This window comes from Notamacropus eugenii, chromosome 3 (assembly GCF_028372415.1).
Source record: "Notamacropus eugenii isolate mMacEug1 chromosome 3, mMacEug1.pri_v2, whole genome shotgun sequence".
In the NCBI taxonomy this organism is placed as follows: Eukaryota; Metazoa; Chordata; class Mammalia; order Diprotodontia; family Macropodidae; genus Notamacropus; species Notamacropus eugenii.
Window position 1 is genome coordinate 443230185 of NC_092874.1, and position 12762 is coordinate 443242946.

Genomic DNA, 12762 nt, shown 5'->3' on the forward strand with positions numbered 1-12762 from the left:
GAATCATTACTCTAGACCATCATAATAAAAACCAGAGGCAAGTATAGTATGATAGATAGAATGTTGGACTTGGAGTCATCAGCGTAAAGAATCTCTGAGAGGAACTTTTTCTCTCAGTGGAGACGGGCACTTTCTATGAATATTTATGATCTTATAGAGGTAACTGAGGGATGCTGAGAGGTTAAATGACTTGCTGAGGCTCACAAAATCAGTATGTCAGGCATAATTTGGATCTAGATCTTCCCAGCTCCCTATCCATTAAGCCACACTGCCACTATGGAGCCTAACTCCCAGTTTTTTAGGTATAAACATTTGGGGCATTTCTACCTAATACTGGATCAATGTTTTTTTTTCCCTTTCAAAAGTATTTGGAGAGTTATAATGATCCTATTATTTTTTACTAGATCCCAGGGCTCTCCACGTAGTGCTTATTACTCTATACTAATAATGATGGGAGAAGGACTGGTTTTATGATTCAGTTAACGTAAGGAAGTCTGGGATAAGGAAACTCCCTCTACCAATACAGGTCAGCACCTCTTCAATTTTAGTCTTAGAAAGCTGCCCAGGGGACTGAAAGATTAAGGGACTTATCCAGGGTGACACATGCACTATATATCATAGTTGAGACTAGAAGCCAGGTCTTCATAGCTTCAAGGTCAGGTATATATTCTATCCACTATACCACGTCTCTCTTATGAGACTATCTTATGAGGCTTTGAAACTATCAATTAAATTCCCATGTATACTAAGTAAAACCATGTGATTTGGGTGTCTAATTTAGGATTTAATTACTTCTGACTTTTTAACTTAAACATGCAATGCAGCGTCTTTCATGGCTGTTAAGATCAAAAATCAGATCACACATCAACCATGAAACATTAAGACAGTGACCAGAGGAGAAAAGAGCTCGGTTGCACTCAGCCCCATACCTTCTTCTGCAGAATACACCACTGTGACTGGACTGAAAGAGCCTTCTCCTTTGTTGTTGTAGACTCCCACTTTCACTTCATAGGGGGAGAATGGAGGCAGGCTCTCATTCCTGAACACATATCTGGAGGCATCTGCAGAAGCCAACACTGTCTGCATCCAGCTCACTTTGCCAAAAGGTCGAAATGCCACCACATACCCAAAACCTCCTCCATTCTGTAATTCTTCAGGGACCGTCTGGTAAAGAAGAGAGTGGGTATTCAGAATTAGCAAGGATCTTTTGGGATATCATTTTCTCCTTTTCTGTGTACTTTTTAGGCAGAAAGGTGGAGAGATTTTTCCCTCACTTTCTTAATTTACTATGATTACTACTGTTGGTACCTATATTATCACTATTAGTAATATACAATAGTATATTGTTAATATGTTATATGATATAGATGATATATATTATATGTTTAATGTCTGTTAAGAAGTAATAATAGTAACATGTACGTTAGTATATAATTATCTATGTATCATACATACATTATAATAAAATTATATTAATATACTATGGCATATTATGGAATAATATACCATAGTATATTAATATGATTGCATTATAAACTATGTATATACCTGTAGTATATTATAAAAATATATTATTATATTTTATATAATATAGTAGATAATATATCATATAAAGTATACTATAGAACATTATATTATAATATAATAATATACTACAGACTATAAATATTCTTATATTACATATTGTATCTAATACTTAAAATATATTTTAATAATACACTATAGTATATTACTAAGAGTAATAACAATTATCCCCAGTATATTGCTATTACTTATGACTAAGTATATAACTATGACTATATAACTGTTAGTAATATTATCAAAAATATTTTAACTATATATTGTTAAGATATTATTAACAGAATAATATATTCTAACATATTATTACTATTATTAGTACTTAACAGACTTACAGCAATTTAAGATTTAGAAAGTATTTTTTTCATAACTCTGTGTTAGAGACATTGTGGTACAGCAGGAAAAATGATTAAATTGGAATCAGAGGTCCTGGGTTCAAATCCAACCTTAATCACTTCCTATCTGTGTGATTCTGAGCATCTAACCTCTTTGGGTCTGTTTCTTTTTTCTATAAAAATAGGGAGTCAGAGTAGATAACTTCTAAGGTCTCTTGCAGTTTTCGAGCCATGATCAACAATCCTATAATCTATGTTCTAGGTGGATTATATCCACTTTGTTTTAGTTCTTGTTCTCAAGGAGGACCAATGGTATCAAGAGCATAATGTCTTGACTTTTGAATGAACTGGATTTAATTAAGGCAGAGCTGCCCAAAGTCATCAGCCTCATCCTGTCCTCTAGAGTCATCAGAGTCCAGTGGCAGGATATAAGTCAAGATGACTGGTGATGCTCAGGATGCCTTTCTAAATTAAGGTCTTTCCCAGGTCTCAGTTTATCTGAGGCAACACTCACTCAGTGACTAAGGGCTAGGTAAGAACTGAGACAAAGGATGGCCTAGTTTACATCATAAACATATTAATCTGGGAGAAGACCCTCAAAGCAGGGGAGGGTGGTGTGCCACGAGGGGAGGTGTCATTATTGGCCTTTCAATGAAAACCAGGGTGATTTGGGTCTAAAGGCTAGTCAGGTAGCTCCATTTGAATTAAAATAGAATTTTTAAAAGCTCTTTTTAAAGAGCTATATTTTAAGAAATCATAAATGAAAACTGCAGGACAAAAATTTAATTGTCCCAGCTTTCCATAAAAAAAAGAAAACCTTGAAAAATTCTAGCCCACAACCCCCCAAATAGTTTACAAAATACAAGAAACCAAAACTTATATTCTTATAGCCAGAACACCCAATGTAAGGGTATGGTGCCCCAAGTGGAGAGAGGGACCACATGTGCCAAGGAAGGAGGAAGTAAAGAATGAAGAGAACGAAGACGAGGATGAGGAGAAGAAGAAATAATGGTATTCTCTAGCTGGAATTGGCAGGTTGGGTTCCTACTCATAGATAACATGGCAAAGGCTTTTAATATAAAATGTTTTTCTAAAAACCTGGCTCCCTCCTTCCCACAAATATACACAACAACTATGGGAGGACTAAGCTTAAACTTAGACCGTAATAGTAGTGAGAAGAGAAAAAAGACTTCTGAGTTAATCTTCACTTTGCCGGAAACTGAGGTGCAGGGCATTAAGGGACTTGTCAATCATCACCCAACTAGAATGTGGCAGAGCCAGAACTTAAACCAAGGTTTTCTGACAATAAAAAAGTGCACAATACTACCTCTGTCAGCAGAGTAGGAAAAAGGAAAGAGAGAGTTGGCAATGGAAGGGACCTTAGAGGCCATCAAGTTATTTTACATAGGAGGAAGCTGAGATTTCACTTTTAGTATTATAGAAAAGAAAAAAAAAGAAGGGTTTGGACTAGAGACCTCTAACATCCTTTTTCACTAAATCTATGACCCTGTGCCCTAAAGAATATTCAAGTTTGCATAGAAATTCAGTGACCAAGCCAGAAATAGAAAACAGTAGGTCTTTTGACTTCTTTTCCAGGACTCATTCCAATAGACAACACTAGGTATAAATCTGAATGCATATTTTCTGAAGGTCCTTTTCAAGCTCTTGGTACCTTTGGGGCTGATCATCATTTGACCAGATAGCACATATCTTCCCTCAGCCTACATTAGATATCAAATGTCCAGCAGACTCAGAAAACACTCTGATAAAAGAAATCCTGACCTATAGTACTCACTGATTGGGGAATCTGACATGTGAATATTATCTGGGGAGTTTTCGGTGCTTTGATGGGTAGGCCAAACCCAGTCACATTCATATCTTCACCCAAAAGCCTTGGGTTTTGAAAAAGTAAGACAGTGCCCATCCTACTGTTGCAATGAAAGAACCCCCTGATTTAATGCAAACCAGAGAGTAAGTGGCTTCTCAGTTCTTGGGCCTGGTTTTCAACTCAGTAGTTGAAGCATGTGGCTAGAGGGTGAATGATTTCTATGGCAGCTAATGGTGCTGTCCCATTGGATAAATGGAGGATTTTAATTTCTAGGGCTATTGTCTGGAATCCTTCAACGGCATTGAAAACCTTTTAGAAAGTCCCCCTAAAAAATCAATTTTTAATAAATTGGTGACTAACCTTCCTTCAGGTTTCTTAAAACATTCCCTCATAACTGATGGCTGGGGCAGCATTAAATTTTCCAATAGCAAATGGCGAGGAAATCATGCCAGTATGCCAGATCTATTGCTCACTTTCATTTTAATTCAATCTATCACACAGCAATTCAAGAAGAAAAGAAAAAAATGATTTTCTCAGCACCAGTCTCCTTTCATATTTTTCACTTGCATTTCTCCCCTCTCACTTCTGTGGTTGTTTTTTCATGATGAATCGCATTAAAAAACTTGCTTCGACACTTGCTTGGGCAGGTGCAGTCTTTCTGCACTGACCATTAGCAATATGTCAGGGAGGTTGAGCACCTCCAATGCCCTTCCAGCTGCCCAGCAGAGAGGGAATGGGAACTTTATGGCAATGCTTTGCAAAGAGAGAAATAATATAAGAGATCCAATTAATTTATGTTCCCTTTGCCCTGTGATTTATTTACCTCCCAGGTTATGACCAGTTCAGATTTGCTGCCTCCACCTCCACTGACGTTAGCTGGGGTGACCTCGGGGACTGCGCAGAAGACAAAAAACAAGTTAGGTCATGGGGAAAAGACAACCAAATTCCATGAAGGTCAGCTACTTCATGGGACTGTCTCCAAACAGCTACTATGATGTATAGGGGCAGTGATGGGAAGTCCTTGAACTACTGCAGAGACCAGAGACTGAATCATCAAAGGAGTGGTTTTGGGTCACCATTAGAAAGTGAAATGTGCCAAGGAAATTGTTATTCATTACCTGTTTCCAGTTGGACAAGGTACAGATGTTTGTTTGAAATGTCTGGTTGAAAAGTCACTATGTTTCAAAAATCTGAGTGGTTCCATGTGATGAGGAAAGGACTGAGATTCAGGTTCTAATTAAGTAGTTAAGCATTTATTAAGTACTACTCAGCACTGTGGAGGTTTACAGAAAAAATGGAAAATACAAGCCCTGTCCTCTAGGGGCTCACATTCTAGATGGGATGATGGGACATATATAAATACCCGTAACACGAGATCCATCGCAAAGCACACCAATGAGGTCAGAATGCTACAGTACAGACTGAATGTGTAAATGCAGCAGGGTTCCATAGTACAGGAGTAATCAGAGTTGGGGTAGAATTAAACAGGGAAGACTTCCTGAAGGTGAATTTTGAGCCAGGTCTTGAAGGATGTGATGGACAGGGATTGATCACTGGCTCACTGGGTTTAATCCCTTTGGACCCCTGTTTTCTCTGTAAAAGAGGGGAGATGATACTGGTTTCCTCTTCCTCAGAATTATTGGGATAAATCAATAATGCTAATAAATAAAAATTCAAAATCAACACTGTAAAAAATAAACGAGCCTGTGACGACAAGATGAATCAAACCAGGATTTAAATAAATCTGGTCCTGTTTTGGGGGGAAAGCTGTACATTTCCACCTGGACAATGCTAATGAAACAGACCTTGGCATAGTTCTATAAGCACATACGGAGTCGACGGGCTCTTGGATGGACTGTTCAGACCCACACTTGGACACAAGAAGAAGTTACACATGGAGAAAAATAATGGGGCTATAAATAGCTCCGATTCATTTCTTTTCTGCTCACCCTGTGCTTCCTTGATCTCCTGGGGATGGCCCCATGAACCAGGGCTGCCTCAGGCTGAAAGCTGGACGTAAGCACATAGAAAGTCAGGCCAAACTGCTGACTGAATTGACAGGATGTTTTGATGCCTCTTTCCTAGAAGAAGCTTATGCACTAAGAAAATGTCAGTGAAAAAAATTTATCTGTAGAATTGTTATTCTGTGGCATTAGTGATTGTGAGGCGATGACCTTATTTGGAATAGATTTTTTTTTCACACTGTTAGAAGGGTGTTTAAGGCTAGAGTACAGGTGAAGAAAAAGTCAGCGCCTCTGGGAGGAAGGCCAATAAAGATGCATCTGCAAACGTAGCATGGGATGGTGTCTAGTGAGAGAACAGAACACTTGCTTTGAGACCTCATCTGCTCTGCTAAGCTGCTTCTTGACTAGCTTGCTTTCTGGCCATTATAATCTCTCAAAGGGAAGGGTGAGCTAACACAGCACCTCCTTATAGCCAAAATGTATCAAAAATTAAACCATTTCTCCGCAGAAAACAGTCTAAGAACACTGGAAACACTAGGTTAGCAATTCTGGGCGATACTTACGGGCTTCCTCAGTTCTTTGTTTCTCTGACGGTCGACTTGGTTCTCCAATTCCAATGGTGTTAGCCGCAACGACACGGAACTCATATTCAACCCAAGGGTTCAGGCCCACCACAGTAGCAGTAAATGTCCTCCCATCAATGAGTTCTGGGACTGAAAGAGAGCACAGATGGATAATTTTTCACTTATTTCTTTGGCAATGGGGTAGAATATGGTGGGCAGAAGTGATGTGGCATGAGAAAAAGAATTATGTAGGAGGATTGGTGTAAAGGATGGCATAAAGGAAACATGAATGGAAAAGGAGGGACTGGTAGGGTGGTGAGAATCAGAGATAACCTGAGACATGACTAGTGTGTTCTATTGGCATTGTCCTAAGGTAAAAAGAATGTGATGCCCCTCAGAAAATTGGGCAGAGCTTCTCTGTGGTGAACTTATTGGCAGATATGAGCAAGAGTGACATAGGTTAGGCAGGAGGGCATGGGTTAGGATTGGCATTGTCAGAGGGAATGCTCCCATCTGTGAGATCACAGACCTCTGGCAAGCACTATGTGAGATAGCACTGACCAGATCTCAGCACTGGAATGCTGATTTAGCAAGTTTCCAAGTGTGTTAATGGGATGGCTGTTTTGCTCAGGACAGCCCAGTGGATTATGGTAGAATGGCATGAAGACAACCTGACGATGAGTTTTGGTTGTGATGCTTATTAGTCAAATGACCCTGTCATTTAATTTCTTTTAGCTTCAGTTTTCTCATTGGTAAAATGAGGATAATGACACACACTCTACCTCCAGGTTGTCTGTTATGGTCCAGACTTTAAAGTTTGATGGTATGGATCATTATAATGGTCATTGGAGGTAGATTAATAATACTACTTTATTTTTATAGCACTTTGTATTATTAGAAATATTTTCATATACATGAATATGTAGTGTGGTCGAGTGGGATAAAGTGATGGGCGTGGGGTTAGGAATACTGAAGTTCAAATCCTTCCTTTGATATACCTTATTAATATCCTGTTACCGCAGTCCTTTTGATTGGAGGGCTAGAGAGTGGAGTATAAAAGTTCTCAAACTTCACTTTAAAGAGAGTCCAGAAGAATAGAAAATTCTTCATTTTCTACCAGCTGTACTGCCTAGTTTTGACTCCACCATGATCATATCCCTTCACTGGGTACCTTTTGCTTCCCCTCCCCCCCTTCAGCTTGCTTTTGTGTGCTGTCTTCTCTAATTTGATTGTAATAATAATAGCTAATATTTATATAATACATACTATGTGCCAAGCATTGGACTCCTGGAAGGCAGGGACTCTCTGTCTTTTTCTTATTTATGTTTCCAGTATTTAGTACAGTGTCTGGCATTTAGTAAATGCTTAATAAGGGTTTATTGTATTTTATTTTATTCTGTACTTGTTAGCTGTGGAACCCAGTGCAAATTCCATACCTTCTCTGTCTCAGGAGGACTTGCCTGATAAGTCACATACTGACTACAATCTGCATTGTTGGGTAGAATTTTTCACAATGACTAGATGTGTTCATATATATTTACTCAGATGAAACTTGTATGAGTCCTTTGAGGGAGGCAGATCGGAACTTATCCTTTCCGTTTCACAAAGATGGAAACTGACGAACAGACAAATGACGGGTTTTGCCAAAGATCTCACTTCATTAGTGCATGATAGGATCAGGAGTAAAAGTTAGTTCTGACTCCCAGTTCTATGACGTTTTCACAATAATTATAAAAATAACTCCTAATTCACCTGCTTCCCACCCAAGCCTTCTATTGTCTGATATCTCCTGATTACCTTCAGCTGTGTCCAACCCTTGACCAGTCACCCCAGTTCCACTGAGGTCCTCCTTGGACTTCTTCTCAAGACCCTCCCTAAATCCCTCTTCCCATCACCCTAGACTACCAGACCACCCCCAGATCCCTCCCACAGTCTTTTTCTATATTTAAGTTCCATCTCGCCTCCATGAAGGCCCTCAGATTCAATCCAGCACAGACTCTGTCTAGTTGAGATTCTATCTGACCTGCTTGTGAATACAAGAGTTACAGATGCTTCAGAGTCAACCCAGCATGGCGAATCTTTAATAAACTTTGTTTTTCTTTGGCTTTAAAAAAAATAATTCCTATTTACATAGCACTTTAAGATTTGTAGGGTTTATACCACAAACAAATAACACTGTGAGGTAGTGGCTGCGGGTCAGTATCCCTTATTTACATTTTGGAGATGAGGAAATGGAGGTTGAGAGAAGTTAAATGGCTTGCCCAAGATCATTACCAATAAATGTCAGAGCAGAACCCCGTACATGGATTCTCTTGGTTCCATTATGCTACAACCCATTGTCTGTGCTGAAGAGTTAATGCTTTCATTAACCATTAGTTAATGGTTAAAACTGAAGAGTTAACCATTCCACACTTGAAAACTGAATGACTCAACATTCTAGCAACCAGACATCTGAGAAAAAGTGTTCAAATAAACATTGAATACCTAAGCACCATGAGCCCAGGAAAACCAATGAACCTGGGTCTTGAATCCACCAAAATACCCACTCTAGATCATGGATTTAGCCAGGAGCTATTGGGTAAAAGCCATCCAAACCACTATCTTCATTAATTCTTCAGGTCGTAGAAAGAGTACTGGACTTGGAGTCAGATGACCAGGGCTCAGGTTCCAGTTTCACTGTTTGCTACATTGTGACTGGAGAAGTTAGTATATCTTTTGGGGCCTGCTTCGATTTTCTCATCTATAAAATGAGAGAATCCTAGATGGACACTAGGGTCCCATCCATGTCTACATCTAAGATCCCAATGCTTCAATGATTCATTTGTTTGACTTGTTATGTTGATTTTGTATATTAAAAAATGCAGTTAATTCAGTGAAAGTGTGTCAATAAAATCAGGTTTTTGTTTGTTTGGATTTTAAACTGTGGTTCTGTATCAAAACTTCCCTATAAAGTGGATCTATAGCTACACAGATATACACATACATATATGTATATATATGGGGGGGAAATGCATGTAATTCCCAATTTGTCCATTTTAGAGAGAAATTTTGTCACAGAATCACAGTTTAAAACACTCACTTATACACATATATACACACACATATACACATATGTACACATATGTGTATATATTATATATGTTTTGGTTTTAAATATAAATTAAACACTATATGTGCATATACATGTATGTATACCCATATGCATGCCTGTACACACATATACATATATGTGTATGCACACACGCATGTATGCACAAGCATACACATATACAGATATACATGTGTGTGTATACATATATAATCTCAGCCAGCTATTGAGGTTAAGTGAAAGGCTTCTTTTCCATAGCCCTGGACATCAGGCTAGGTTCAGGAGGTCACTTTGTTTAAGGAGTGATTTGCTGTGTCACTTGATCTCCATGTACAGATCACTTCCCAATGGCTGCTACCCCAAGTTACCTGTATTGACTGCCTGCCAGCCCACAGAAAATGGAGTTCTGGCCTGAATAACATACATCGTGACGGGGCTATGGTTATCTGCACCCGGCCTCCAAGACAGCTGGGCTGTGGTATCTGTGATTTCATCGATAGTCACAGCCTCTGGTGGACCTGGTGGACCTGAGAGAAGAGATAGATCACAGATGATAAAATTCTCTAAACTGAGGCCAGACTGTGGGAGTATGATACATAAAAAGGCAACCTAAATTAGAAAGAAGAAAAATTGTCTTATTCGTGTGATCCCCAAGTCAATTCACTCAGTTAGCAACCTCCCCACCCCAAAATTAATTCATGAATATTTTGTATTTTTTATGTTTACATGTTCTACTTGCTTCTCCCAGTAGTGTGTTAACTGATGGAACATGATTTAATTTTGTCTTTGTATCTCCAGTGCCTAACATTATGCCTTATGCTTTCTCTTTTTGGACTGAACTTTAGAGTTATGTAAATTTTGACAAGGAAACCTTCCTGTACTGATTCAATTAGCCACCTATTCTACAGTGCTTAGGACTTGCCTGGTGGCACTAAAAGGATAATTGACACAGATAATCTTTATCAAAGGTAGAACCTGAACCCAGGTCTTCTTGGTTCTGAGGATGGTTAATTATTCTCTAGTCTACATTGCCTATATATTCTATATCTTGCATATAGGGATGGGAATTGGACCTATGATTTGTTGGGCACAAGGAACTCCAAGAAAAGGAAACTCCCTCTACCCTTGTAGGCTAGCACCCTCTGTGCAGCTTACAGAGTTGCCTAGAAGGAGAGGAGGTGTTAAATGACTTTTCCAGGGTCACGGAGCCAATGTGTATGAGAGGCAGGATTTGAAATGAGGTCTTCCTGATTTTAAGGATGGCCTTCCATCCTTGACACCATGCTGCCTTTCTTGGCAGCACAAAGGAGTACTTAATAAATACTAGTTGAAATGGAAACAAAACAAAGCAGAACAGAACCCCAACAGTCACAGAGTAATCTTTGCCCTCTCATTGCTTAAATACTACAGAAATAACTGCTACAACTGGTGTGTGTGTGTATGTGTTTGTATGTGACTATGTGTCTGTTCAGTATTCAATCATCTTGAGACTGTTTTATATCTCCAAAGCCCCTGCTAACAAGACCCTCATTTCCACAGTGCCTGCAGGTCAACCTGTATTTCTAAGCTTATCAGCATGGAGTTCATTATTTCTGCCTATACCCTTAATCCATTCAAAAGAAGAAAATCAGATTCCAACAATGGTCCAGAAATAATGAAACAACAGAGAACCTCTGTCCCCATGGGCAGGCCAACATAAAATATGTCCCGGGCCAAAATCTGAACTAATGTGCAACCTAAAAATCTCTTACAGGCAGTGAAAATGATTTCTAATAAGCCACCGGTGTCTGCCTCAGGAGGCGAGGGGATTGTGAGAGGCTCTTATCCTACCATTCTCAAATCCATAATCTTTGAATGAGGATAAAGGCCTTGCTAGGTCCTTCCTAATCCCTGCCCTGTTGAAAAGCCACTGGGCTGGGTCATTTGGGCAGGTAAAAACTGAGACTTAACAAGGTCACAAAGAGTTTAATGGAGATTTCCAGAAGCCAGACTTTGCCCTGGGATGGACCCTCACCTTCTTTATCTGGTATTCTGGATTTAACTCCCTTAAAAATAAAATGAAATGAGCCAGAAACCCATTTGACCAAAGCCCAGGTGAAACACAAATGACTCTCCTCTCTCCGCCTGGTTGGAGTGTGCAACCTCAGGCTGATTCATTTTCCACTGTGACATTTGAGAATGCCTTCCTCCCATCCCTGAGAGGGGGCAGTGGTCACCTCAGCTTCCCAGGACCCTTATTACAGAGATAAACCCGAGTTGTTGACAGTGCCTTTCTATCCTCTGCTTTCCGTCTTTTCTTTACAGAGGCGGCTGCAGTGGCCTTTAAAAAGCTGAGAATCACAAAGAGAAAATTGCTCTAGACCCAGTCCCTGAAAGGAGTAAATCCATAGGTGCCACAGAGGCACACAGAGAAGATGGAAAGCTATCAAGCCAGGAGGTCTGAGGTTGGCTGTTCAGAGGAGCCCTTTCTACTTCTTGTGTGCTGGTGGCTTCAGGTTTTTCGAAAAGTGAAGTTTATGTCCTTGCTACTGGTTTGCTAACTTTGTTTTGGGGAAGTTACTTCATTTGTGTTCTCTTAAGGGCCCTCTTTTGAAATTTGGGGTGTACCTGTTTACCCTTCAGACTAAAAGAGAACTTGGTCTCAGAGCCTTAGAGGGAGGTTTGAACTTTGCCCTCCAAACCAGTAGGATCTTTGAGAGAGACCTTGTGGTTTGCTGCTTCCTTGGCATAGCTATCTGTTTCACTGGAGTGAACCTCAAGGGTATAACTGAGGGTCTTAAGGTGTGTGTGTGGTATGTGGTGTGTGGTGTGTGGTGTGTGTGTGTGTGTGTGTGTGTGTGTGTGTGTGTGTGTGTGTGTGTGTGTGTGCGTGTGTGTGTATGACCATTCTTTTGGTAGTCTGGTGAAACGTATGGCTCTTCTAGTAAAAATGCTTTTAAATGAATAAAATACAATAGATACTATTACAAAGAAAATTATAATATGATTGTCAAAGTTCTTTTTTAAAAAGTTCACAGATCCTAGGGGAAGAAATTCTGGTAGGGACCCCACTTCAACAGAAAAGACATGAAGACAGAGCCATCCAAGGAAGATAAAATGTGAGGTTATGGGTAGTTTAAAAAATAAATGCATGGTAATTTATTGGGTTTATTCACTGATTAAATTTTCTTTTAGACTGGTACTTGCAAATTCCTCTTGGTATTTAATGTTATTTTCTGTGAAATGAGGTAGATGATATTACTTAAGAACGTCAAGTATTGCTAATTTAAAGATTTAATAGTCTAATTTATTGGTGTTTCAGCTGCTGATCTGAACATTATCCTAATTAAAGAGAGGTTTAATTTTTGGTGGCAGGATTCTTTTATCTCTGAGGGGAGAATAGACAAATCATACCGGTTTGCTTAAA

The 12762-nt window shown here is 39.3% G+C and overlaps 1 protein-coding gene across 4 annotated transcripts in view; it reads right to left on the bottom strand.

The window, feature by feature from the left end:
• LOC140497550 (contactin-4-like) overlaps positions 1 to 12762 on the bottom strand; it is a 588779-nt gene that overhangs the window by 20311 nt on the left and 555706 nt on the right. For all 4 annotated transcript variants that reach the window (XM_072598641.1, XM_072598642.1, XM_072598639.1 and 1 more), the window contains exons 15-18: positions 9725 to 9883; positions 6269 to 6418; positions 4565 to 4635; positions 930 to 1164 (exon numbers count right to left, since the gene is read on the bottom strand). In XM_072598641.1, the coding sequence (XP_072454742.1) occupies positions 930 to 1164; positions 4565 to 4635; positions 6269 to 6418; positions 9725 to 9883 (615 nt within the window). The remainder of the gene's footprint in view (positions 1 to 929; positions 1165 to 4564; positions 4636 to 6268; positions 6419 to 9724; positions 9884 to 12762) is intronic.